General features: G+C 36.6%; 9 protein-coding genes and 1 long non-coding RNA gene across 22 annotated transcripts; 4 read left to right on the top strand and 6 right to left on the bottom strand.

Annotated features, from left to right (window-relative positions):
• Window positions 1–81: 81 nt before the first annotated feature.
• On the top strand, window positions 82–701 carry AT5G60650 (proline-rich receptor-like kinase). Its single transcript, NM_125458.3, has one exon. It carries the CDS (start codon window positions 132–134, stop codon window positions 573–575), a length of 444 nt encoding a protein of 147 aa, NP_200873.1. The 5' UTR covers window positions 82–131; the 3' UTR covers window positions 576–701.
• Window positions 702–781: 80 nt separating this feature from the next.
• On the top strand, window positions 782–4,053 carry PDIL1-4 (PDI-like 1-4). 3 transcript variants are annotated; one of them, NM_180903.4, is made up of 12 exons: window positions 782–1,473; window positions 1,560–1,689; window positions 1,778–1,943; window positions 2,032–2,150; window positions 2,245–2,325; window positions 2,469–2,555; window positions 2,674–2,748; window positions 2,852–2,920; window positions 2,998–3,078; window positions 3,171–3,305; window positions 3,384–3,440; window positions 3,533–4,053. In NM_180903.4, the coding sequence occupies exons 1-12, from the start codon at window positions 887–889 to the stop codon at window positions 3,737–3,739; spliced, it is 1,794 nt and encodes a 597-aa protein (NP_851234.1). In that variant the 5' UTR covers window positions 782–886; the 3' UTR covers window positions 3,740–4,053. The 3 variants fall into 3 exon arrangements, with proteins under 3 accessions (NP_851234.1, NP_568926.2, NP_001190581.1); NM_125457.3 differs by having other exon boundaries at window positions 842–1,473; window positions 3,384–3,873; NM_001203652.1 differs by lacking the exons at window positions 2,469–2,555; window positions 2,674–2,748 and having other exon boundaries at window positions 842–1,473; window positions 2,882–2,920; window positions 3,533–3,873.
• Window positions 4,054–4,475: 422 nt separating this feature from the next.
• AT5G60630 (uncharacterized protein) lies at window positions 4,476–5,230 on the top strand. The gene has a single exon (NM_125456.3). It carries the CDS (start codon window positions 4,538–4,540, stop codon window positions 4,955–4,957), a length of 420 nt encoding a protein of 139 aa, NP_200871.1. The 5' UTR covers window positions 4,476–4,537; the 3' UTR covers window positions 4,958–5,230.
• Window positions 4,769–5,055, bottom strand: AT5G08960. Its single transcript, NR_143141.1, has one exon. It is a non-coding gene; the product is annotated as an other RNA (long non-coding RNA).
• Window positions 5,090–7,738, bottom strand: GPAT9 (glycerol-3-phosphate acyltransferase 9). Its single transcript, NM_125455.4, has 12 exons — window positions 7,493–7,738; window positions 7,347–7,404; window positions 7,101–7,219; window positions 6,892–6,991; window positions 6,685–6,780; window positions 6,513–6,609; window positions 6,271–6,358; window positions 6,092–6,188; window positions 5,930–6,015; window positions 5,677–5,796; window positions 5,496–5,594; window positions 5,090–5,281 (listed from the first exon to the last, which is right to left on the bottom strand). Exons 1-12 carry the CDS (start codon window positions 7,612–7,614, stop codon window positions 5,233–5,235), a joined length of 1,131 nt encoding a protein of 376 aa, NP_568925.1. The 5' UTR covers window positions 7,615–7,738; the 3' UTR covers window positions 5,090–5,232.
• A 765-nt stretch (window positions 7,739–8,503) lies between these two features.
• On the top strand, window positions 8,504–9,314 carry AT5G60615 (Defensin-like (DEFL) family protein). The gene is made up of 2 exons (NM_001037036.2): window positions 8,504–8,639; window positions 8,767–9,314. The coding sequence occupies exons 1-2, from the start codon at window positions 8,561–8,563 to the stop codon at window positions 8,925–8,927; spliced, it is 240 nt and encodes a 79-aa protein (NP_001032113.1). The 5' UTR covers window positions 8,504–8,560; the 3' UTR covers window positions 8,928–9,314.
• Window positions 9,265–11,289, bottom strand: AT5G60610 (F-box/RNI-like superfamily protein). 2 transcript variants are annotated; one of them, NM_125454.3, is made up of 4 exons: window positions 11,188–11,289; window positions 9,998–10,861; window positions 9,780–9,917; window positions 9,265–9,688 (listed from the first exon to the last, which is right to left on the bottom strand). In NM_125454.3, exons 2-4 carry the CDS (start codon window positions 10,829–10,831, stop codon window positions 9,494–9,496), a joined length of 1,167 nt encoding a protein of 388 aa, NP_200869.1. In that variant the 5' UTR covers window positions 10,832–10,861; window positions 11,188–11,289; the 3' UTR covers window positions 9,265–9,493. The 2 variants fall into 2 exon arrangements, with proteins under 2 accessions (NP_200869.1, NP_001330715.1); NM_001345429.1 differs by lacking the exon at window positions 11,188–11,289 and having other exon boundaries at window positions 9,315–9,688; window positions 9,998–10,947.
• A 105-nt stretch (window positions 11,290–11,394) lies between these two features.
• HDS (4-hydroxy-3-methylbut-2-enyl diphosphate synthase) lies at window positions 11,395–15,995 on the bottom strand. 5 transcript variants are annotated; one of them, NM_180902.5, is made up of 20 exons: window positions 15,724–15,995; window positions 15,226–15,455; window positions 14,983–15,140; window positions 14,746–14,852; window positions 14,549–14,649; window positions 14,398–14,474; window positions 14,191–14,310; window positions 13,881–14,111; window positions 13,688–13,804; window positions 13,537–13,611; window positions 13,373–13,450; window positions 13,202–13,261; window positions 13,040–13,102; window positions 12,813–12,957; window positions 12,593–12,731; window positions 12,422–12,499; window positions 12,175–12,334; window positions 11,999–12,097; window positions 11,809–11,913; window positions 11,395–11,710 (listed from the first exon to the last, which is right to left on the bottom strand). In NM_180902.5, exons 2-20 carry the CDS (start codon window positions 15,431–15,433, stop codon window positions 11,606–11,608), a joined length of 2,226 nt encoding a protein of 741 aa, NP_851233.1. In that variant the 5' UTR covers window positions 15,434–15,455; window positions 15,724–15,995; the 3' UTR covers window positions 11,395–11,605. The 5 variants fall into 5 exon arrangements, with proteins under 5 accessions (NP_851233.1, NP_200868.2, NP_001332136.1 ...); NM_125453.6 differs by having other exon boundaries at window positions 13,691–13,804; window positions 15,724–15,914; NM_001345427.1 differs by having other exon boundaries at window positions 11,809–12,097; window positions 15,226–15,646.
• A 115-nt stretch (window positions 15,996–16,110) lies between these two features.
• AT5G60590 (DHBP synthase RibB-like alpha/beta domain-containing protein) lies at window positions 16,111–17,859 on the bottom strand. Of its 3 annotated transcripts, none has more exons than NM_125452.4 (5): window positions 17,739–17,859; window positions 17,260–17,494; window positions 17,002–17,177; window positions 16,632–16,935; window positions 16,111–16,524 (listed from the first exon to the last, which is right to left on the bottom strand). In NM_125452.4, exons 1-4 carry the CDS (start codon window positions 17,812–17,814, stop codon window positions 16,928–16,930), a joined length of 495 nt encoding a protein of 164 aa, NP_568924.1. In that variant the 5' UTR covers window positions 17,815–17,859; the 3' UTR covers window positions 16,111–16,524; window positions 16,632–16,927. The 3 variants fall into 3 exon arrangements, with proteins under 3 accessions (NP_568924.1, NP_974970.1, NP_001331058.1); NM_203241.2 differs by having other exon boundaries at window positions 16,632–16,923; window positions 17,739–17,858; NM_001345426.1 differs by having other exon boundaries at window positions 16,632–17,177.
• A 46-nt stretch (window positions 17,860–17,905) lies between these two features.
• AT5G60580 (RING/U-box superfamily protein) lies at window positions 17,906–21,318 on the bottom strand. 4 transcript variants are annotated; one of them, NM_180900.3, is made up of 9 exons: window positions 20,695–21,318; window positions 20,511–20,584; window positions 19,720–20,208; window positions 19,492–19,651; window positions 19,115–19,397; window positions 18,915–18,987; window positions 18,737–18,827; window positions 18,575–18,654; window positions 17,909–18,389 (listed from the first exon to the last, which is right to left on the bottom strand). In NM_180900.3, exons 2-9 carry the CDS (start codon window positions 20,580–20,582, stop codon window positions 18,174–18,176), a joined length of 1,464 nt encoding a protein of 487 aa, NP_851231.1. In that variant the 5' UTR covers window positions 20,583–20,584; window positions 20,695–21,318; the 3' UTR covers window positions 17,909–18,173. The 4 variants fall into 4 exon arrangements, with proteins under 4 accessions (NP_001032112.1, NP_851231.1, NP_568923.1 ...); NM_180901.2 differs by having other exon boundaries at window positions 17,918–18,389; window positions 18,575–18,675; window positions 20,695–20,823; NM_001037035.2 differs by having other exon boundaries at window positions 17,906–18,389; window positions 18,575–18,675; window positions 20,511–21,205.
• Between the last annotated feature and the right edge of the window lie 3,071 nt (window positions 21,319–24,389).

Genomic DNA, 24,389 nt, shown 5'->3' with positions numbered 1-24,389 from the left:
AATTTTGAACTTTAAGCAACAACTATCTCCTCTATAGCCAATATCCCATATAAAACCCAAAAACACACACTCACACTAAACAAAATAAGAAAACATTTACAAAACTGGTTAGCGAAAAAAACAACAACATCATGACATACCTAACTCACTCTTTGCTCTTCTTCTTCTCTTGCTTATCTATGCTTCTTTGCGTCTCCATTGCAGGAAGCAGACCTGTTCACGGTCCAGCTTATACAAACCCATCTGCTTTCTCTCCACAAGCTTACGATTTCTTTCACCCAAAATCATCACTCTCTGATCACAATAATCCACCAAAATCCTCGCCTTCTCCGCTTTCACTTTCACCTTCACCTTCAAAAACATCTATTGTAGAACCAGATTCACAAGGAAGTAAAGTTTCATCAGACGAACACACAACAAGTGAGAGTCGACGAGAAGAAGAAGGACGTGGAGAAACCATCGGAGTAGTGTTAGGACTTTCTTTCATCGCATTTCTCTCATTAGGAATCTACTTTGTGATCAAGAAACAACGTGCTAATATCATCCGCACTATTGTCACTCACTCTGACGCTTAAATATACCAAAAACATACTTCTTTCATTACTCTTTTCAAGATTTTGTCAAATTTCTATTGTTTTGATTATGTAGAACGTTACAATGTGTCAAAGAAAACATTTCGGTTCGGTTTAGTTTAATTTGTTCGGTTTATATATTTTTCTGGTTAAGACTTAATTATAGATTTATAGTCCCTAATAATTTAATTTGATCCTAAAACGACGACGTTTGATTTGGTAACAACGAACAATGTACTAGAAAAGAAACAAGCTTGTATTGTACTCGTAGTTGTTACTTGTTAGATCTCAACAACCAGGTCGCACACACTAAAATGGCGTTCCGCGTTTTGCTCCTCTTCTCACTCACCGCACTTCTCATCTTCTCCGCCGTTTCTCCTTCTTTCGCCGCTTCTTCCTCCGACGACGTTGACGATGAGGATCTCAGCTTCCTCGAAGATCTCAAAGAAGACGACGTTCCCGGCGCTGACTCACTCTCTTCCTCAACTGGATTTGACGAATTCGAAGGAGGAGAAGAAGAAGATCCCGATATGTACAACGACGATGACGATGAAGAAGGAGATTTTTCCGATCTAGGTAATCCGGATTCCGATCCGTTACCGACGCCGGAGATTGATGAGAAAGACGTTGTGGTTATCAAGGAGCGTAACTTCACTGATGTGATTGAGAATAATCAATACGTTTTGGTTGAGTTTTATGCTCCGTGGTGTGGTCATTGTCAGTCTCTTGCTCCTGAGTATGCTGCTGCTGCCACGGAGCTTAAGGAAGATGGTGTTGTTTTGGCTAAGATTGATGCGACGGAGGAGAATGAGTTAGCTCAGGAGTATCGTGTTCAGGGCTTTCCGACGCTTCTTTTCTTCGTTGATGGTGAGCACAAGCCTTACACTGGAGGAAGGACTAAGTAAGTGAAATTGAATTTTGGTACTAAGTGAGGCATCGTTGAATCTGATTTGGAGTTTGAATAGTTTTATTGGTTTTGTGGTTTAGAGAAACAATTGTGACATGGGTGAAGAAGAAGATTGGTCCTGGTGTGTATAATCTAACTACATTAGATGATGCTGAGAAAGTGTTGACTTCTGGGAACAAAGTTGTTTTGGGATACTTGAACTCCTTGGTGGTATGTTTCCTCTATTCACTTTAGTATATAGTCTATGAGTCGTTTTTAAAGTAACACAATTTATTACATTTTTGGTGAAATTCTACAGGGTGTTGAGCACGATCAGCTTAATGCTGCTTCCAAAGCTGAAGACGATGTGAACTTTTATCAAACAGTGAATCCTGATGTTGCAAAGATGTTTCACCTTGATCCGGAGTCTAAAAGGCCTGCTCTTGTCCTAGTTAAGAAGGAAGAGGAGAAAATTAGCCATTTTGGTTGGTTCTCTGTAAATCTTTGTTATGCATTGATTTAGTGATCTTGTTCTTTGGGCTTTTGCTTACTATGTTTGTGTTTAATATGCAGATGGAGAATTTGTTAAGTCTGCTCTAGTTAGTTTTGTGTCTGCCAACAAGCTTGCTTTGGTCTCTGTTTTCACCAGAGAGACTGCTCCGGAAATTTTTGAGAGTGCAATCAAGAAACAGGTCTGTCAATGGTTTTAGTAGGATTTTTTGTTTTAAATTCGAAGATGGTGTAGGTCCGTTTACTAACATGAAAGTATATGTTCTCATTTTGCAGTTGTTGTTGTTTGTAACCAAAAATGAATCTGAAAAGGTTCTTACGGAATTTCAAGAAGCAGCGAAATCATTCAAAGGAAAGGTATGAACATAGTTCTAGTCTAATTTAGACCGATTTAATTGATATTTTGTTTTGTATCAAAGACAAATCATTCAAAGGAAAGAGGATATTTGGGGGCAACAATGAAAGAGTTACTTCTAAGAAGCCTTTGTTTCTTGCTAAAGCTCATCTTTGTATCTGTGGATCTGGATAATGAGGATTATGGGAAGCCAGTCGCTGAATACTTTGGTGTGTCTGGAAATGGTCCTAAAGTAAGTCTATTGTTTTTATTTTGTTATGTGTTTAAGAGTTGCACATTTAAAAGAATTTGAGTCCTAGATCTTTTCGATAAGACATACTGATACATCTCAAACGTTGGTCTGTGTATAGCTTATTGGCTACACAGGGAATGAAGACCCTAAAAAATACTTTTTCGATGGCGAGATCCAGTCAGATAAAATTAAGGTATGTCTTTAAAGTTTCTTTCATTCGTAAAAATTATTATTTCGCGGTGACATGTAAAGATTGTTGGTTAAATTTATACCTTTAAATTTTTAATCTCCTGCAGATATTTGGGGAGGATTTCCTGAACGACAAGTTAAAGCCTTTCTATAAGTCAGACCCCATTCCTGAAAAGGTAAAGCCGTTTTATTATTAATTTCCAACCGTCTTGTTGGCTCATGTAACACCGAAACTTAATTTTGGTGGCTACAGAACGATGAAGATGTGAAAATAGTGGTTGGAGATAACTTTGATGAAATTGTTCTGGACGATTCTAAAGATGTGCTTCTCGAGGTAATATTGTATAAAAATCCGTCAATAAACTGATATGGATTTACTCACGTCTTCTCACCTCAGCAATACTTTGTTCTTAAAACAAAACTCAGGTCTACGCACCATGGTGTGGCCATTGCCAAGCCCTTGAGCCAATGTATAACAAACTTGCCAAGCATTTACGAAGTATTGATTCTCTCGTCATAACCAAGATGGATGGAACAACCAATGAACATCCCAAGGCAAAGGTAATAAACTTATCAAATATACATCTCTAGACATCGATAACTTCTACTTGAAAAACCTCAAGAGTTAATTCTTTACAGGCTGAGGGGTTCCCTACCATTCTCTTCTTCCCTGCGGGCAACAAGACTTCAGAGCCGGTAAGTTCTGCTTCTTCTTGCTGAAATGGTTTTTTCTTTGTAGATTTCTATAAAACCGAAAAATTTGTCTTCTTTTGTTGTGTGTGGAGCAGATTACTGTAGATACAGACCGCACTGTGGTTGCATTTTACAAGTTCTTAAGGAAACACGCAACGATCCCATTCAAACTGGAGAAACCTGCATCAACCGAATCACCTAAAACTGCAGAGTCCACACCAAAAGTAGAAACTACCGAGACCAAAGAATCACCCGATAGCACGACAAAGAGTAGCCAAAGTGACTCGAAGGACGAATTGTGATCAGAAAAGGGTATAATATATATTACATGTCTCCTTAAGTTGTTATATGTATGATCAGAATTGTCACATCATGAGTTTGGACTAGATAAAGATGGGAATTAAAGTAATTTTAGTTTTGAGAAAGACAATTTCTTTTGATTTGGTCTCAACTTTTCTAAATGTAGAAAGCCAAAGTTAGAGCATCTCCATCAGTAGTCTTTAACATAATTTCTCATTAACTAAAAAATATAAAATAATAATAAAGTAGGAGAGAGATAAGAGAGAGATTGAGAATAGTTTCTCTGAGAAACTATGTGTATATGTGTGTTTATAATTGGACAGAAATTAAATCATAATAAAATATATATATATATTTTTTTTTTGAGAAATTTTTAAAATATCTCACAAATGGATATGGCCTTATAGGACTTTTCTGTTAATTGAAACAAGTAACTCACAATACAAATAAAATAAGCGTCAACATTATAAAGTGGTTACTTGCCTTACGATTCTGATAATTGACATTTCATATGCTCCATTTATAGACCAAAAATTAATTTTGAGATCCCCAAAGCATTGACCGTTAGGCATAACTTTAGTAGGTGACTAGGTGCCAAAGCAATTGTTTACTCATAGGATCTTTAAGTGGGAAAATCAATAAATTCAGTTCATGCTCTAGCTTCTAACACTTCTGACGTGGCGAATCCCCATTCGTCATAGGTACCCTATAAAATCACCATCTCTCTACTTGAGTGTCATCAACCATCAAAAAGAGAGAAGAAAAAGAGAGAGAGAGAGAGAGAGGTTTGAATTTTGGAGATGAAGTTCGACTTCATCATTGTAGCTCTTGTAATGGTATCTGGTGTAGCTCTTTTAATGGTGTCCGGTGAGATTTCAACTGAAGAAATTTCACCGGCGATTGAGCATTCGTCGTCTCTGCCGCAATCAGAAACCGAAATGTCTCCATCTCCGACGATGTCTAATGATTACGATTATCCGTCATCGTCTCAACTTACGGAATCCAATGATCTCAACTACACTGATAGTACCAGACCGGGAGGCGAAGAAGCATCCGTAGGTGGTGAAAATGGCGGAGGAGGAGGAAAGAAAACCGGAATCGCTGTTGTTGGATCGATTGCAGCCGCGAGTATGGTTGGATTCGGTGGTTATGTGTTGAAGAAACGGCGAGAGAACATTCGTCGATCCCGGTATGGTTACGCTTCCACTGAATTCTTCTGAAGATACTCGAAATTGCCATTCATTTCTCAAAAGGTTTGGTACATATTTGTTGGTTCGTTCTGATAATCTTCTAAAGATTTCTATCTCTAGTTTCCAGAGAATGTATATTTGTGATATAGTGTACGAACAAGATGCAAAAGTGAGTTATGTTTATTGAGAGATTCACAAATCACAACAATACAATTGTATTGAGAAACATAGAGAACATAAGTCATGACTCATGAGTATCTCTAATGGAAAAATGAAAACACATAAATATAACTTCATCTTTACATTCACTTCTCTTCCAATCTAGCCAGGATCGACTCTGCGAAACTCTGTTGCCTGTTTAGTTTAAAGAAAGCCAATTACCATCAACAGGCACAAGAATGTGAACTGTAAATACTTCGTATAGATTCAAGGATCAGAACAATTTCTGCAAGTTCCAAGTATGACTTTGATCTAATCAGCTAATAGATAACCATGCTACTCAAAATTCTTTTAAGAGTTTCAAATAGAAAGAATAATGACAGTAGAATCTCTAGAAAGAACGACATACTTGCGTTCACTATGCTTGGGGCTTGGTCTCGAATACTTCAAGTATCCATCCCAAGGGACCTTTTTGAGACCCGCCCGAAGAGATATCATGTCTCTGACCCTGTCACAATTATATAAAGTGGATGCAAACTTCTTAGTATATATGACTTCTCTGATGTAGATCCAAAAGAAGAGTGTTTTACCTCTCTGCAAATTCAATTCCTGTTTCACCGGGCCTTATGGTTTGTGGTTCCAAGTACCACACTTCACATACAACAGCCCATGATGTCATGAGTTGCAGCAAGTGCATAGTAAATGATTGTCTGCAAAAAGCATGCAACATATTTAGTTACCAAGACAAAGAAATGAACCTAAATCGCAACTATTCAATATAAGTGAAACAAAAAGTCGTATCTGTCCCGTCTAATATGAAAGACTTAAATAAAATACGCTTACTTTCTGCTATTCCAGAAGGCGTCAACAAAAATCTTGTTGTATTTAATTGCAATTGGACAAACAGTGCAGTCCAATTCAAAAGCACCCTGACATTGTCATGAAGCGAATCAGAAACTATAGTGTAGTAGTAGTGCAAATCACATCAAAGTTAAGTCCAAATACCTTCTTAAACATCACTGTGTAATTATTATTTACACATGTCCCTTCGGGAAATATGAGAAGAGGATTACTGTCAGCTCCTTGGACATGGTCCCTTAACCTGAATCACGTGATTCATGTTCCCATGATTAGTGTGAGTAGATCACGTAATGACACTTAAAGAGGATAAGAATCATGCATACTTTTTTGCTACAATTTCACGATCCTTTGCCTCTGAACGATTGAACCAGATACATCCCACACTCTCTAATATTGTGCTTTGCAGAAGACCTTCATATATAAAGCAACAAAAGTCAATCATGGCTTTCACAATAATGCACAAAGGGCAAACCAATCACTAAATCAGTCACAAGCCTATTAAAAACTGAGCAATCATAAAAGGTTATAAGCACACTTTTCGCTCTCTAAAAGCCTGAGGACTTACCAACCCAACCAGGATGCTTCTGCATTATAACAGCAAATGCGGTCATCTGCTCCAATACGATGAAATCAATCATTGAAGTATGGTTGGCAACATAGACCTGTAAACCCCACTCATAAAGTAAGCATGTGTATCATGGAGACACAAAATAACGTTTTTTAAAATGAAGCATGACCTGCTTAGGACGGATGCTAGGACGTGGCCCGTGATATTTGACAACTCCGGTCCATGAGGCGACAAAAAAGCTGCAAATCATTTCCACCAAGACCCTCTGGTAACACAGCAAAAGAAAGGAAAATCTTCCTGAATTCTAGATGGAAGAATAACGGAATAACATAGTGAAAACGAAATTATACAAGACAAACGAGAGAATCCAACCTACCTCTATCTTTTTCCTCAACCTATCTTGACCTTTCAGCAACGCATTTACAGGGATAAACAATGAAAGGAAAATAATCCACCCAAAAGCTAAAGTGAAGCACCTGCAAGTTTTAAAACAATGAAACTGCTCAGTACAAACATGCAGATCTAAACTTTGAGCTCTGGAGAGGATAAGAGCCATATATAATTGAATAAATAAGAGGAACCAACCTCAAGGGAAAGAGGATACAGTATCTAACAACAACCCCAAAGCAGTATAGTGGGAATAAGTAAATATTCCAGTTCCAAGGTTCTGGAGGATTTGATTTGAAACATCTTGTGAACGAGTCCTGCAACAATCAAACCCACAAAACAAAACATCTTATACTCAAAAATCTATCCTTTATGTGATAAATTTGAAGTCTTTTGATAGAGTAATGGTGAGACAGATTTGGGTTTTAGTCTGAAATATCTTACATCAACAATGGCACCAGCAGCTTCAGTGAGCGTTGGAGAGATGTCTAGCAAATCACGCCTGCGAATCATAAAGAAAGGTGAATACTTAATCAGCGGATCAAATCGAATTCAAATTCAACGGAAATTTCGGAGAGAGTTTTACATACAGGCTGAGCTTGCCGCGAGGTTCATTGATGGAAGAACCAGAAGGAAGGTAATCTTCGATGTTAGGGTGATCGAGGTCAAGCTCGGATTTTGAAGTCACGAGCCTCCCTGCCGTACTGCTCATAGCTTACGTCGCCGGTTTCCGATCGCCGGTGATTTGTTTTGGTGTTTCCCAATCTGGAATTTTCCGATGAAGAGAGCTTTAACCACTCACGAGGCTTGACTCTCTCGGATTGATAATGTATCAGGCCCATTATTATAATAAGCCCAAGTTGTTCAATCATGGTAACTATTGAATATTTCTTTCAATATCTAGATTCTTAACAACTTTCTTTCAAATAGTAAAATTCTTAATTCATTTATTTCGGATCGCATTGCACTTTATTTGGATTGGTTATATTTCTTTTGAAAAGTTTATTAGATTCTATTATACTTATACCACATTAAAATTGTATAGATTTTTTACGCAAAATTAATTGACAAAAAACAAAAAACAAAAACAAAACTACCAGACCATTTTTTACTTTCAATATTTATAAAATTTCGAATATGTATAAGATTTAATTTTGACAGCGACTCTCCAAAGAAAGTTAATAAGATTTTTGTTTTCTTTGGTGTTTGTTTGATAATGTGTGCATAATTTTTTGAGACTTAAATGATCTTGGACATATTATGTTTTATGTTTAATATTTAAGATGCTTAAAATTTGGTAAAAAATATCAATGTTTAATATTTATAATTAAACCTAAGACTTTGTGTTTGCATTGACTTTTTAAGTAATTTTCAAGTAATCAAAGCCACTCCTCTACCGTTCATTCTTTCATATCCTCACCAAATTTAGAAGTAAGAAACGATGGCTAATTCTAATTTGAGGAGATTTATTTACTTGTATTGCTATATTAACCATAAATTACCTTGACTAAAACTGGTCTACTATTTAAAACAAAACAAAATTACTATCTTTAAAACTAAAATTCACGTATAAAACCCCCCAACATAGATCATAATTTTTCAAACACAAATTTAAAGTTGAATATCTTGCAATACAAAAGATAAAAATAATCTGAAAAATGGCTTCATCAAGATTTCAACTTGTTGCTCTTCTCGTCGTCTTCTCTCTCGTTATTAGTATTACTGCAAATTCCGTAGGTACTTATCTTCCACCCCTTCAAAATAACAAATACTTTTAAATCCAAAACTTGTGTTTTGTGGCATATGTCATATTTTTTTGACCTAATAATATACATGCATGTGTGTTAAATTTACATAAAAACAGAGAAAGACGTAATGGACGGACCATGCCGCTTAAGAGGAACGTGCAACAACGACGGCGACTGCGACAAGCATTGTCACAGGAGCACCGACGCTGCAGCCATGGACGGCCACTGCCTCTTCGACAAACCCACCGGTCCTGTTTGTTGCTGCTTATTTGATTAAATCATATATTTATATTTTTTTATCCTTCAAATCTGCACCGTATATATCTAAACTACATGAAGTAAAAATAAAATAAAAATGGTACGTCCCAATTATTTGAAGGAGAAAACAAGAAGTGATTTTGTGTTTCTTATGATTTTTTTTTCTTGTTTGCCATATTGATACACTTGTATGTCATGAGAGTGTTATAATTGTAAGAGAATGGCTATTTGTAAACAAATGTATAATGTATTTATAACTTTGAAAATGTTGACTTTTTGAGGATGTAAGTTGACTACAAGAAAACATCACGAATTTACAAAATTTCATGTTTCTTGTATGCTTCTGTTTCAACTAAATTGTATTTCGGATTTATTTGAAATATTTTAAACAAACATAAGACTGCGACACACACACACACACATATAACCAGATCATAGAACTAAGTCACTAACCACATGATAAGATTAATAATCTACACTAGTTTCGTTCTTAAGCAAGTTCCATATTCAGTTTAAAACCAAATTGTCTTTGGAAAACAAGATTCAGAATAAAATGCGATAGCTCTCAAGTTTCTTATGTTGTGGTCAATGCGAGATTGATGAAGTCTTCAAGCAACGAGCTTTTTTGAAGATAAAACTCAAGAAATCCCTCTCTTCTGGCCTTGCCGTGTACCCTGCAAACTCCAAAGTTTTGAGACTGCTCTTCAAACATTTAGGAACAGATCTTTGTATATTCTTCCAGTTATCCTGTTCATACTCCTCATAACGTTCATAATCACTCTGCGTGGGGGTGAGAGAGAGACAGAGAGACTCAGACTCAAGATTACACCATAGAAAGCTTTTAGCAAAAATAGTCAATGAAGAGACTTACATCAGCGTCAAGATTGAGAACTCGCAGATTGGGAGAATTTTGGAGCAACCATATAACTAACTTTGTCCAATTATCACTGCATATGGATAGCTCCAGTTGTTCAAGCTGTTTGAAGACAATACCAGCACGACACTTATACTGCACAAATCACATGTAACAGTGTCATAAGTTGTAACAGACGATTGAGAGCTTAAAGTTGATAGACAGAAACAAATTACCTCATCTATGCTGTTGTACAATTGGCGTAGTGTAAGTCGTTTGACAGATGTAACTGATTCGAGAAGCGTCTCAATATGTTGCGTAACATAGATATCCGCTTCTTCCAGCTCTGGCATATTCTCAATCAAAGCATTGAAAATTTCTCTGTCATCCTCAACTTTGAAATACTTCAAAGAAGGGGTAACAATCAAATACCGTTCATCAGAACATGAAGCAGGTATCTTCAAGGATAGACACTGCAAAGTTGGGACAATAACAACTAGCGCTTTCACATTTTGGTTTGCATCATCTAGTTCAATAACCAGATCTTCAAGAACAGGGCAACAGGAAAGAAGCAGTCGAAGAGGATCTTCTTCTGAGTATGCCACACATTGAAGTAGCAAAGTTTTTAAAGAAGGGAGACAAACATCTCGAGGAACATCCACACGAATACCCAAGCCTAGGAGTTTCAAGGTCACCAGAGATTTGCAGGTATACAAGCTTCTGGGCAATATAACATATGGATTGGCATAGTGAGAAAAAAAGTCGATACGTAGCTCACGCAAGCAGTGAGAAATTGCAATTCCACCCCAGAGTTTGATATCCTGAAACAGAAATGACTCACGACGAAATCTGAGGTACAAGCTTTCTATGATCCGAGCTTGTAACGGCAGATTCTTGAGAATAAAATCCCGAAGTGCAGGCTCAGTACAATCGCACTCAAGTTTAGGCACCCACTTCCAAAGAGACTCCCATCGTTTGGACAAAATGCTAGTGGATACAGCTACTTTTGTCGGAACAAACGATATAATCTTGACCAACAATTCATCAGGCAACCCACTGATTCTGTCCATCTCTCTTAACCAAACCCAAGATTCTATTGCCTGAAAAAGAAACAAGAAAACTCGTCAAGACTCTCAGAATTTGTCTGAAGCCAATCAAACAAGATCATAAACTCAACAGAATTCCATCAATTTCAGAGAACCAAATCAGAATACAAATCACAACCCAACTATTAATAACCTAGAATAATAAGAATAATTTCCAGGAAAGGCTAAGAATTTTTTTAAAAAAAACAGTAAGCAAAACCGAAACCCTAGGAGAGTGACGATGATGGAACACGAAATGAAACCTAAACAAGATCCATTACAAAAGAAATCAACAACAAAAAAGTGTAAGAAACCAAGAAACACAGGACGAATTTGCTTACAGAAACGTAAAAGTGAAGACAATGAATCGCTGGATTGTTTTGGACATTAGGTTTTCTCTGAAGTTCGATTTTTTTTCTTTCTTAAAGGGTAAATATATATATATATATATATATATATATATATATATATATATATAATATTCAGATAAATGAACGACGACGTTTTACGTATTTGTAATAATATTCTATTTTATATTAGGAGGAGTTCATAAGTTGATTAATTAATGTCAAATTTCTTGTTCAAGTTTCATATTAAATTTTATTTGGCCTAAGAACTTTTATCAACTTAAGAGATTTGGACATTTGTTCAAAATGATGATGCAATACACAACAAACAGATGATATACACACACAAATATATATATCTTCTCTCACAGTTTTCAAAGAATGGCCCACCCATCTTTCTCCGTTTTGAAATCTACTCATCAGCCACGGGCGGGTCGACCCAACGACCATGTTCTTTGATCAGACCGATCAGAGCATCTGTTGCCTCCGTCATAGCTATCCCACGCTTCACCACCGTCTGTCCACAACATATCAAAATCAGATTCTTTTGTCACCCGGAAGCTCCGAGTTGTATATAAACACATTCACAACGAAGCTCAAGAATAAAGGTGTTACCTTTCCGACATAAAGGTCGATTTTTCCGGGAGAACCACCTACATATCCGAAATCAGCATCTGCCATTTCTCCTGGTCCATTCACAATGCATCCCATGATTGCGATCTGCGCCATTATTCAATTTGTTTACATTCAAAAACAGAAGAAAACTTTTTCTTGAAAAACATGTATGAAAGTCTTGAGTTTTAACCGAAACGCCAGGTAAATGGGAAGTCTTTTCTCGGATCTCGGCGCTGATTTCTTGCAAGTCGAAAAGCGTTCTTCCACAAGACGGGCACGATACATATTCCTGCGATGATTTTGCAAGTTATTGCTTCTCTCTTTTTAGAAAGAAAATGCAGAAATACTGATTCTTTGTGCTTTTACCGTCTTAGTGTTACGCATTCTGCATCCTTGTAATAAGTTGAAGGAAGTATTCCTAAGAAAATCAAAATCTTGGTCAGGTGCTTCGAGCATTACGCCATCACCTAGTCCATCCACAAGAAGGCCTCCAGCATATGTCCCTGCATGAATCACCAATTCGTCTCTGCATTGTGCGCAAGAAGAAAGAAAACATCACATGGTCAAAACTGGATTTTCCATTCACTGCATAAAGCTTGAAGTCGTTATCTACCTGTGGATTCCGGTTGGGAAGTTTATGTGATGAATAACAGGAAAGTTAACTGAATTCTCGGATAAGAACTCGAATAGCCTACAAGTCCAGGAAAAAAAAACCACTTAGCGCTTAAAAGTGACAATTTTGAACTCAGTAAAAGATTAGCTATTGAGAATATTCAATTATTACCTCCGAGCTGCATGTACTCTGCTAACTTTGTCTTCAGTGAAAGGTACATCATGGAGAATCATAGTAGCATCAATGTTTTTGAGTATTTCAAGCTCCTCGTAAGGCTCATCGCCTCGTAGAGAGACAACCAAGCGTGTACCTGAAATAACCGAAGCTAAGAAATAACGAAAGAAAACTGTTCTCTATATTATGAATTCTTTCAGGTAAACAATTGGGACACCTTCAGGGAGAAGCTTGTAAGCGCCACCAGATAGTTCCTTGAGGTTGACAAGAACCATGGCATTGGGCAATGGCTTTGTTAGTTGCTCTGATAAAGGTGCTATAACTCCCATACTGACATCAATCAACCGTTTTAGAGCCAAACGCTGTAAACAGAACTCAATATTTATACTCAGCCATGTCAAATCTTAAATGTAAATGATATGGAGAAGAAAGGGTGATTCTTACAGCCACTTGATCATCTACAGGCGGTAGCTCTCTTAATAAGATTGAATCAACAGTTGCCAGATCCTATACAAGCATCACTCAGGAAAGTCAGATTGAGAACCAATATCAATTTATTACAGTGAGACTGCGTCTCTCATGAAAATATATTGAACCATATCTCACCTTGAATGGCATACCCACGACAAGCTTTGTAGCGAGTGATCTGTAGAGGAGTTCAGGTGCCTAGACAGGAAACCAAAGTAGTGAGCAGAAAGACAATGATCCCTTTACATTTTGGGTTAAAGAAATAGAAGAAGAAGGAGAGAAGACTGAAGAATATTTATCAAGACTCACCTTTAGTTGATCCAGAGAAATCGACATCAGAACAGAACCATCACGGTGAAGGACATTTCTGTAATCAACCTCTTCTCCCTATAGTTTTCAGGACGAAAGACTTCATTTTCCTTAATACTTGGAAACGACATCATGAAACTTTAAAAAAAAATGTACAGTCTTACCTCTTTTTGTACAGGTAGATCACCCGTCCGACGCTGAAAATCAAAGTAATGCCTATGCTTTTCTTCAAACGGTGCCTAATACATAAAAAAGGGTTGCATTAGTCCCATAAATTGGAAACCAGAGAAGGATCAGAACAAGAATTATTCATACAACGCCTTGTTGAAGTTTGGCAGCTTTTGTCCCGAGGTTAGCCAATCGCCTGCAGGGATCTATCTCCTCTTCTGGTGGCTCCGTCAGTGAAACTCTTATTGTGTCACCGAGCCCGTCCTGTAATTACAAACAATCATTATCACACATGAACTGTAAAGGAAAGATCTTTACCTTTTGCCATGTAATGAGGTACCTGAAGAAGCGTCCCAATTCCAATCGCAGATTTCATCCGTCCATCTTCGCCTTCTCCTGCCTCAGTAACTCCCAAATGCAAAGGATAATCCCATCCATGAACATACATCTCAGCCACAAGTAAACGGTACGCCTGGACCATGATCACTGGGTTGCTCGCTTTCATTGAGAAAACAAAGTTGTGATAGTCTAATTTCCGACATATTCTTGCAAACTCAAACGCAGATTCAACCTGTGTGACAGAACTCAGGTAAGACAACAAGCTCATGTGTAAGAAGAGAAACTTTTTTAAAGGCTTTAAGATATTTCACCATTCCTCGGGGAGAATCCCCGTAATAGCTCATGATACGGTCAGAAAGACTTCCATGATTTGTCCCAATACGCATTGCTCTCCCGTACTTTTTGCATTTCTCAACCAAAGGAGTGAAGACCTAAAGAAAAAGAGTAGCACGGTTAGTTAGGACTGATTAAAACTTTACTAGTTTCACAAGACAAGTGAAACAAAGGCTTCGTTCCACCTGCTCGATATGCTGGAGTTCTTTCTGATATTCATCTTCTGTATAATCTATCGTCTCAAACTGGGCCCGCCTGTCCGCTGCAAAGGAAAAAAATCATTCATTCTCGATTAAAGAAACAAGTGAAAGACAAAAATAAAAGTATAAAACATACCAAAATTTCCTGGGTTGACACGGATCTTGTCAAAGCATTCAGCGACTCGTAAGGCTACAGTAGGGGCAAAATGAATATCTGCAACCAGCGGTATATTGTAACTGTAACCAACAAGCAAAAACACCAATTCAGTTTCATACTACTCAAACTCAACAAACAAACATAGAGAAAACTAAGTATGGCCATCTTTTATTTACTTAAGCTGAACGAGTTTATCTTTTATTTCAAAGCACGCATCCGCCTCTTTCTTCCCTTGAACAGTTATCCTTACAATATCAGCTCCTTTATCCGCTATTCTCATAACCTATATCACATAACAAACAACATGTGTCTCTATAATTTTCAACGTAACAGTCAAAAACTTGGATCATATATCCCAAATCGAAGCAATATTTACAAGCTGCAAACAGGTTTGAAAGGACAGATGCAAAAACCTCATCAACAGTTCCAGTAATATCTTTTGTATCCGAAGTAGTCATCGTTTGAATCCTTATCGGATGTTCGCTTCCAAGGGCGACATTTCCAACCATAACAGTACGAGTCTTCCTTCTCACCGTCTTATGCAATGATTCACAATATTTCTGTCTTGGCACTACAAAAATCAATATAACATCCAATCAAAAGCTCGGAAAAAGCTATAAAATGATAAATTTGAATGAATCTCTTATGTAATATACCTAAGAGAGGGCTTCCTTCGGATGCAGGTTGAAGCTCAGCTAAATCAGAGCCTTGGTTTGAATTCCGGATAACCGAAACTCTTCTCCTAGCAGATCTTAGACTCCTAACATCACAAATTCTCACAAGATTCATGCTTTTACCAAACCCGACTTTCGAATCCGGTATCTTGATCCCAGAAACCGGAGCTGGCAATACTCCAGTCGCCATTTTTCTCAGTGAATCAAAGTAACTGCATAGGCACAGAGCAAAATTAGCTGAATTTGATATTCTTCATAAATCCATTTTGGTTACTGTGAAAGATCATGGCAATTGGATAATCAAAGCAGAACTCTTTTTAGCTTCAAATTCTGATTCTGACGCAAAAATCAACCAAAATTCCGCAAAACCCAGAATTACCCAGCTAAATTGTCTTCGTTCCCCCTTGAAATAACACAGAAACTAATCAAACCAGACCCAAGAACCAATTTGAGATTCTCTAAGGTATGAAACAACAGTACCTGAAGACGAGCCAAGATCATGCAATTGAGAAACCAGTGTTGAGGCCAAGGGAATCAAAATAATAGAGAAGAGAATGTTCCAGAGGAAGAAATTAGTGGTGAGAAGAGTTTGAGAGGGATTGACGATTTTTCACAAATGAAGCTGGATGGTGAAAGAAACTCAGGATAAAACGTTTTAGCACAAGTGTTGCAAACAAACAGCCAAGACCAACCAGACATTTATAGTCCAAATGTTTTAGCAGAAGTGGAATAAAATTAGAGCACGGATACGTGGAAAATGAAATTTTGAGGTCCTCTATTTATCCTTTTCTTCAACTTTGACCCCTATATACAAAAATTAATGAGATTTTCCTCTATTGAAAAATTGACACCTTTATAAGAAAAGAATATGGATACAACAAATATTGTTCTTAAAAATAGGAAAAATTTCCACTAATATTTGATAATTTTTTAATAAGATTACAACAAAGTTTAATTTCCAAATGGAGCAATAATAAGAAACTTAAGTAAAAATTACGAAATGGTCCACCAAGTTTCTTCAAATTACACATGCGTACCATGGGAATGGGAGGTAGCATTAGCATACCCCCTCAACACTAACAATCTTCTCGTATTGCACTAAAAACAAACATATCTTAACCCAATATCAAAAATTTAGTAAGAACCAAAGCAAAACCTCAAATTTTTGCAAGTCAGATCAGATGATTCAGAGTTTAACTAGCTCTCTTCTCTTTATGGTCTTCTTCTTCTTCTTCTTCCAGCAAATACTTCTCAAGAATTGCCACTGTTGCTTGTTTCGCGCTGAATTAACAACACAAGCAACATTATTATAAGTCATTTTAGCTCAACAACTCCACAAAGATTCAAACTCTAAATCCATTAATTCGCATTTACTGATCTAAACATACCTTCCGGGCCTAATGATCTTGTACTTTCCAACTTTAGTCAGATCGACTATTGTAGATCCTGCGCGGCCCGATGGAAGTAAACCACCATCATAGACATAAGCACAATGCTGCCAAAGATTCTCAAAATCTTTAACACAAACGCTGCTTCTATCACCGCTTAAATTAGCACTTGTAAGAGCCAACACACTGCCCGAACCTCTCGATACTTCTCTAATGAATTCACAATCTGGAACCCGTACTCCAATAGTACCAATCCCTGGGTTCAAGGACTTTTCAAGAATGCTTGATTCACCTGTTTAAAACACTACAAGAACACTCTCACATAAAGAGATCATATCAAATGCAACCACATTAAGAAGAAGATGCAAACCTCGTTGAAGTACAAGAGTGACTGGACCGGGCAAGAGCGAATCAAGTAAACCGTGAGGTAAGTGACTTGTGGTAGCCACTCTCTTGATATCTAATACATCACCAACGCAGATAGCTAAAGGGCTTGTAAGTTTACGCCCTTTGATCTCATAAATCCGGCTAACCGCTTCTAAAGAACTGTCATGTTACATAAATCACAACTTAGTCCAGGCAATGTAAAAGGTTATATCAGCTGATAAAGTGAAGATTTTTAGATTACCAAGCATCACAAGCGAAGCCATAAAGCGTATCGGTAGGCACAGCAATAACTTTTTCGGATTTGATAGCTTCAATAGCTTCTTGTGCATAGGCTTCAGTTGCAGGATGAACTAAACATGATTTGCTCACTACACAGGTCTCAGCTCTCTCCAAACTCCAAACCATCTTCTTTTGTAATCCCCATCTCAATCTTCTACTTTGGTTAGCAATTGAAAAGCATCTTAACTCGGAGACTCCTAATACACACATGAGTAGAAATAATTAACAAAAACCCTCATTAGCTTGTGAATTCGAGATTGAACCTAACGACTTAAAACCTAGTAAAGATAAGAGGTAGAGAGATATGAGCACGAAAGTATCCTTCATCAATCAGAGACAAATCAAACAGACGAAGAGAAACCCAGAAAAGATTTCCCTTTGAATTGAATCCAAACCAAACAAGCAATTTCCAAAAAGACAGTAAGATTAAAAAGAACCAACCTTTACGCAGGAGAGGAGAAGACGGCGCCGGTAAGATTCCGGGAAGTTTTTCAGCGAGCCTCGTGGAGAGATTCATCGCAAGTGACACCGTCGTCGAGAAGGAAGAACAAAGACTTAAGCCTAATAAGTCAGAAACAGAGAAGAAGAGTTTTCAGGAACTTGGCACGTGATTACCTCGTGACCCACTTGTTCAATTTTAAATCTTTTTATTATACAGAGAAACCAATACTGCTACAAACATTTCATTTGCAGAGATTGAGCAAATCAAAGTTACAAACTTACAACAATACAAATGTGTATGTAAAACAAACAAAAGGAACAATCTTTAAGCATTCCTTGGATCACTTTCTCTTTTTCTTTTATACAAATCATTACATAAACATTAACCAAACTACACTGTATAAATGTAAAATCATCTGTCCACTTCTTGGCTCTCTATGAGGTATTTGAATGATGCAGAGAGGTTGTTGGATCCAGTGGTTGCGGCGGTTGTGACAGAGTCAAAGCATGGTTCAGCTGTTGCTCTAGCCTTCTGGCTCGCCATCTTCGTCTCCATCTCACAAACTCAACCATCACTGAACTTCCGCATATGCATACACCAAATCCAGCAAATGTTGACAGAAGAACTGACAGAACTGGTTGCAACTTCACCTGTTACCACCGAGAGATCGAATTTTAGCAACAAAAATGTTGATTTTATAGACTATCATATGATAAAGGTTGCATTTCTATGTCTCACAACGTTTTGTTGCTAAAATTTAACCAAAAGCTCACAACGTCTAACCAATATGTGTCTCACAAGGGAAGGAAAAAAAGATGCGTTGAAGAGCACTAACCACAGAGTAAAATATATGGGCGAAGAGAACGACCAACGCAAACTGGACAGATGCGTAAATCCAGACAAATCTTCTCATTACTGCATAGGAATATTCCAGAACTGAAAACGGGTCAGAGTGGAGGAGCACATTGCAAAGAGTATTTTCTAAAAGACGACCTACCCATGGTTGATGCGGTCATGGATGCAAGAAGACCAAGAATACAAGAAAACGGCAGTGATATAGCGATGGCACCTGTACCCATATTCTCAACCTACAAATGGAACTTACTGTTATAGTCTGTATATGTATGTCTAAATCCGGATGCTGGTTGTTGTTATAAACAGTAGAGACGGATTACCAGGAGCTGCTCGAGGAAGCAGAAGTAAGCGAGCATGCTGATGATTACTAGAACCGGTACCTCCTGCCACACCCTGTCGGGAAATTATACAGAGATTTAGGTGAAGTTTACTATTTAACCAAAAGAAAGTTTGAATACTCTCTGAGGTTCAAATCTTGCAGAAAATTTGTACAAGAATGTGAAATGAAGAGTATTTTTACCTATAGCCAGAGACATCTAGCTGAGGAACACCAGAATTTCGAAGGCTTTGGATGCGTAAGAGTGTTACAGGTAAGTTCTTAACTTCTTGTTTACACACCTCACAAGTCTTGTTACCCTTTATGGTGAACCATTTAAGAGCACAATCTTTGTGGGCAAGAGCAAGTTCGCCTTTGCAACTACACTCCATTTTTAAGGTTTCTCCTCCTTCACAGAGCTCTACCAAACAAATCCTACAAACTGCTTCATCCTCAGGTATGTCTTCTCCATCAGCATCACCTGTTTCTGTACAATACATTAAGATAGATTTGTCGTGTCCAGTAAAAATAAATATCTCGGAAAAAAAGAAACCATAAAACCGATTGAAATATGAACTTACCAGTATTACCAGCCTCTGATGCATTTGAGAAAACGTCTCCTTCCTTAACACGAGGAGTCGAAGGAATTACTCTGAAAAATGAATCCATTCCCTTCAGGCTTAATTCCTTGTCGTTAAGGGGCACAGAGCGAGAGCGAGCTATGTGTACACTCCCTTTTCTCTGCAATGCCAAGTATAAGTACCTAAACAATCATAAGGTTCTCTGAAATGATACAAGAGAAAGCTTACGTTTGGAGTTTGAGGAGCAACACTGGTTCCTCCGTGAGCTGACTCTGAGTTTGAAAGAATAACAGGAGTCACAGGTAGGGACGAAGTTCTCTTGATCCTAGGTGTAAATAGCTTTGAAAGTGATAATGACCTCGATATCGAAGCCTTCTCCTGCGATGCAGGAGGAGAACAGGCATTCCCTTGTCCCTTCTCGATATCAGTGTTAGAGGTTTTTGGTTTACACCCAGCTTTTGGCAATAGATTCTTCAGGGACGATTTGCCACGAGGAAGAACAGAAGAAGAAGTAGGAGTAGGACCTGGAGAACTCGAAGTCAAAGCAAAGTTGACTCTTCTTGGAGTTGGACTAGGCGTTGGAGGCATTTTGATAACAACCGAATCTTCAGGAGAGAGACCAGCTGCTCTAGAGGGTATCTGTAAAGAGAGATTCTTTCGCCTCCATTGTTGAACATTCGCAGAAGTGTCTTCAGTTATAGCAGATGATCCTTCAGCCTTCTCATCAAGAACAAAGAGGAAAAGTAACAAAAGAGTTCTATGAGAATTCAAACAACACCTCAATTCCTTAAGAAAAGTAATCCCTTGGATGAAACTAACAACACTAATCAGAGATTTAGGTTCCAAAAGCCTGAATTTTTCCAAACATGACAAGCAATTTTTGGCAAGTAAGTAGCACAACAAAAACTCTAATATTTTCAATTCCATTCAAGAGACGCATCTAATTCATTCGAAGTTCAAATCTTTGAAACCATAGATCAATACTTTGCATAAACATACATAAATTTTGTTATATGTACCTGATTTGAAGCAGGGGAAGAATCATCATGGCTTAAATCAAGAGAATTAAGAGGCTTCTCTTCAGTAGCCATCACTAGACAGCAAGAGATTGATTTCAGTATCAGGCAATTTTTAATATTCCCCAAAATTCAAATACTCTGAACCAAAAAGCAGAGGTAAGAGGAAGAGACAACGAAGCCAAACCTTAACAATAGATAAAAAGGAAGACTTTAATAATTAGAAGGCCAGAGGAAAAGCTCAGAATAATCTTGTTAAAGAGTCATGAAGAAGCATCAAAGTATTCGCTAGAGAAAAGCGTGACACAGTAGCTACAAGTAGAAAACAAAACCCACAACTAGAAGAAGCCCAGAAATTAAAGAAACGTCTCCAAAAAGAGAGAAATTCCAAAATTTCCTTAAAACCCGCCCAAAAGGAAGAAACTTTGAAACGGAAGAAAGAAAAAAGAAAGAGAGAGATAGAGAGGTGTTTGTTGTCTCTTTATCTTCTCGAGATTAGTGCAATAGTATTATGAATTTATGATGATGAGGAAGATAGTGGAATTGGGCTGTAAATGGGGAAGAAGAAGAAGAATGAGAAAAAGGGAGAGAGAGTAAAGCATGATTCTCATTTATGAACAGAAGAGAGATGGGCCTACCGCTCAATTCTCTCATATTTTCATCATCTTCTTGCCTAAAAGGCTAAAAAGATACAACTGTTTTCTACTAAGCAATATCATTAACATAATCCTACCAATTTGACACAATATTTATCACAAATTATCAAATGTAATCTAGTTATAAATAAACTATAGTATGTTTTTGGGAAAAGGCACTATAGTGTATGCTGCGTGTTATATGATGCGGCGCGGCAGAATTTGATAAGATGAACGAAATTATGTAATTTATATTTTGGACATAGTTGTGAATGTGTGACATGTGTACTATCATAGTGATTTAGTGGTTTTCTTCTCTTTTTGAAATTTGCTTTTTTTGATATCACTTAAGTTTGATGTAACACCTGCATTTTGGATTCTAGTTCCCATGTCTATTAATCACCAGAACCGTGTAACGGTTTCCAAAAAGAAACTTGTTTTGACGAAAAAGGTTAATTTCCAAAAACAGGTTTTGATGTATCAAATTTAAATTACAATTTAACATAGTTTTGGATTAGTTGGACTTGGACCAAACATTTATTAGGCGGATTAACCTAATTCCTATAATATCCAAAGTTTTTTTTTTTAATATTGCAAAAACATTCTTAGTGATATTACTTCATTTATGTCATTGTTAAATCACTTTGTAATTTATATCTACTTCATTTTTGTTCACCCACTTATCTTCCTACCAAATTTATTTTCCAAAAATACTCAATTTTCTTTGGTCAATATTCTTTCTTTGTTTGATGTTGAATTTTCTGTTTGATCTATGTTCGTAACAATCACGAAAGTGTGTTGTGAAAATATTTATATTATTCCAAGCGCATGATATATGAATTAGATAACTTTTGGCATGAATCATATTAGTATTTTATGTAAGAAATTATGATATTTATAACATTAAAGTTGCTAGTGATGCATTAGGTTTAACAAAAGCTTGTTTGATGTTAATTAGTACTTAGAGATCGGAATTTTCATACATCACGATCATGCGTGAAGTTTGTGCTTAGTTAGGTGGCGCAGATAATACGTTATATAATTATTCTATACGATGAGTACTTGAATGATAAATATGCTGTCGTTTGACAATTCTTTTACCCTTTTGTTTTCATTAATCCATGTCAATATATACTCCAAGCTGAAATAGCTCTCTCTAATACAAATTTACTGAGTTATTTTTTATTTTTATTTTAACGGCGAGTTAATTTATTATATATAAAAAAGATTACCAAATTTAGTATTCCCTTGCACAAAAAGTTTTCTTGCAATAATCTTCAATTCAGGCTAGTAAAAATGATTAGTTATCACTTTTAATCATTTATGATATATGAAGTACATTTCGACCTGCAAAATTCTTTTGGTGACCGCTTATATATCTTTGATAATGAATAGCCACAAACATATATAGCCTTTGAAAACAAAATTAGTCATGTTTTGTGTGTTTCTACAAACGTTTTTGTAAATGCTGATTTCAAAGGAAGGAGAAATGTCGATATTTTATTTGAATTTGGCTTTAGAACGATGCCCAAAATAAAAGTGACTTTCGTTTACATATTTTGCTTCTTACGAAGAATCTCTGCTTTTAAAACCATTGTAGGAGTAATCACTCAGCAATAAAGCTAATTTTTGACTAGAATTCAAAACCAGCCAATCTTTATCTATTGAAGATTTTCGTTTCTCTCCATTCGTATTCTCACTCATTTATAATATTGTTAAAATAGTTATGGACACAAAATAATACTCTACAGTAGCAAGCGTACAACATCTAAAATATTGAATAATTTTTTGAAAATTTCATGAAGCTTAAAGAAAATTTATTTTATCACTGTAGAAACAAATTTCTATTTAGTTTACAAAAAATCTATTAACGATATATTTCCGGCTATGCATGAAAAGAAAAATGAACTAAATCAAGTATTCAGATATGGATGTTTTTATATCTGAATGGCCAAACCTACTGATTACGTGAAAGTAGCATCATACCAAAGTGATCCAAACCAACCAGAATTTGCCGACACAAATGGGCAAAGCAAAAGCATATTGGTAGGCAATCTCGCTCGCTCTACATCATTGTAGGTTCATTATTATCCTTTTTTGTTGTGGTTATAGGATTATGTTTAAATGTACCATAATAAGCTTCTTTTAGCATGTCTTATAATTTATAAGTTTAGAACCAAATCATGTATATATTATGTTAAGATTTCTCTGAAATGCTATTATGTCAAATCACACATAATCCTATATGATACATATATTGACTTAAGCCACCTCCTGGTAATGTAGGGCTTAAATCATACACAGTTTTGCACTTATGGCAGGTACATGAATCATGAATTTACCCATACAAAATAAAGTGTGTGTGTTGCACTTATGTACGACTTACCCATACATGAGAGGCCAAGCTCGAAGACCCACATTGTTAGGGAGAAAGAATCAACTAGAAGATTCTTTAGAATAAGTAGACTTAAATGCCTACGCACATTAACAATGACCTAAGTGGGTTTTGGAAAATCTTAAATTATACTACATTCTTGAAGAATGAAGAGTATGTCACATGATCGTTTATTAAACATTATCGCACTATCCATAATTATTACAGTAGCATTTTAGTGCTTAGACTTTTTAAGATAGGATGAGTTATTGTTTTGTGATAGTTTCCATCAGCTCTAAAGCATTTTTTTAAGAAAAAATAAAAACACATGAAAATTAAACAATCTACTACAGATTTCCATAAATATAGTGGATATGTTTCATAGATTTTCACGACACTAGATAATATTTGATGGTAACTTTCACGCATGCAAAATTGCAAATACTAGGTTGGTCCCTTTGGGACTACATGACCAAATTGGAAATTTGTAAATACTTACAAGCTATGTGTAAACGCGAAAATCTAATCCATCAGATCCGACGCGTCATTATCCTCTTTTTTTTTAGATAGCTTACAAAGTCACAAGCCATCTCTACTTGTGTCTTCTAGTATACCTGTCGAGTTTTTAAGTCCATATCCGATCAAAAGAGCCCGTTTTTAATAATGGGCTCTAAAAATATGAATAGCTACAATATTTTTGTAGGTGTAGTAGTTGACTTGAGAGGCCTAATAACTGAACAAGTACATTATGTTTCCTTTTGTCGTTTAACAATTTTTTTACATAGATATCACTTTTCAAAGAAAACAAACTAAAAATCACGATTTCTGAAGTACTCCTTGTACCACATTGCACTTAAACCAAGATTCCAAATG

This window comes from Arabidopsis thaliana, chromosome 5 (assembly GCF_000001735.4).
Source record: "Arabidopsis thaliana chromosome 5, partial sequence".
NCBI lineage: Eukaryota > Viridiplantae > Streptophyta > Magnoliopsida > Brassicales > Brassicaceae > Arabidopsis > Arabidopsis thaliana.
This window is presented reverse-complemented; position numbering and strand designations above follow the sequence as displayed.

Coding starts and splice junctions, on each gene's coding strand:
- GPAT9 (NM_125455.4), bottom strand. CDS start 7,614: ATGAGCAGTACGGCAGGGAGGCTCGTGACTTCAAAATCCGAGCTTGAC. Junction 7,220..7,346: donor CTGCTGGTGCCATTGTTGAT/GTAAGATATTTC, acceptor TGATTGTTGCAG/GACTCGTTCACAAGATGTTT. Junction 6,359..6,512: donor GAAGCATCCTGGTTGGGTTG/GTAAGTCCTCAG, acceptor TTATATATGAAG/GTCTTCTGCAAAGCACAATA.
- AT5G60615 (NM_001037036.2), top strand. CDS start 8,561: ATGGCTTCATCAAGATTTCAACTTGTTGCTCTTCTCGTCGTCTTCTCT. Junction 8,640..8,766: donor TATTACTGCAAATTCCGTAG/GTACTTATCTTC, acceptor ACATAAAAACAG/AGAAAGACGTAATGGACGGA.
- AT5G60610 (NM_125454.3), bottom strand. CDS start 10,831: ATGGACAGAATCAGTGGGTTGCCTGATGAATTGTTGGTCAAGATTATA. Junction 9,918..9,997: donor TGTACAACAGCATAGATGAG/GTAATTTGTTTC, acceptor TGATTTGTGCAG/TATAAGTGTCGTGCTGGTAT. Junction 9,689..9,779: donor TTCTCAATCTTGACGCTGAT/GTAAGTCTCTTC, acceptor ACCCCCACGCAG/AGTGATTATGAACGTTATGA.
- AT5G60580 (NM_001037035.2), bottom strand. CDS start 20,582: ATGGCTACTGAAGAGAAGCCTCTTAATTCTCTTGATTTAAGCCATGAT. Junction 20,209..20,510: donor CTTCCCCTGCTTCAAATCAG/GTACATATAACA, acceptor CTTGATGAGAAG/GCTGAAGGATCATCTGCTAT. Junction 19,398..19,491: donor ATCAGAGGCTGGTAATACTG/GTAAGTTCATAT, acceptor TGTATTGTACAG/AAACAGGTGATGCTGATGGA.
- AT5G60650 (NM_125458.3), top strand. CDS start 132: ATGACATACCTAACTCACTCTTTGCTCTTCTTCTTCTCTTGCTTATCT.
- HDS (NM_180902.5), bottom strand. CDS start 15,433: ATGGCGACTGGAGTATTGCCAGCTCCGGTTTCTGGGATCAAGATACCG. Junction 14,853..14,982: donor TTACTGGAACTGTTGATGAG/GTTTTTGCATCT, acceptor TATGTGATATAG/GTTATGAGAATAGCGGATAA. Junction 12,500..12,592: donor AGAGTACATGCAGCTCGGAG/GTAATAATTGAA, acceptor CTGGACTTGTAG/GCTATTCGAGTTCTTATCCG.
- PDIL1-4 (NM_180903.4), top strand. CDS start 887: ATGGCGTTCCGCGTTTTGCTCCTCTTCTCACTCACCGCACTTCTCATC. Junction 2,749..2,851: donor TCCAGTCAGATAAAATTAAG/GTATGTCTTTAA, acceptor AATCTCCTGCAG/ATATTTGGGGAGGATTTCCT. Junction 2,921..2,997: donor CAGACCCCATTCCTGAAAAG/GTAAAGCCGTTT, acceptor TGGTGGCTACAG/AACGATGAAGATGTGAAAAT.
- AT5G60630 (NM_125456.3), top strand. CDS start 4,538: ATGAAGTTCGACTTCATCATTGTAGCTCTTGTAATGGTATCTGGTGTA.
- AT5G60590 (NM_203241.2), bottom strand. CDS start 17,814: ATGAATCTCTCCACGAGGCTCGCTGAAAAACTTCCCGGAATCTTACCG. Junction 17,178..17,259: donor GGCTTCGCTTGTGATGCTTG/GTAATCTAAAAA, acceptor GTAACATGACAG/TTCTTTAGAAGCGGTTAGCC. Junction 16,525..16,631: donor AAGATCATTAGGCCCGGAAG/GTATGTTTAGAT, acceptor TTGTTAATTCAG/CGCGAAACAAGCAACAGTGG.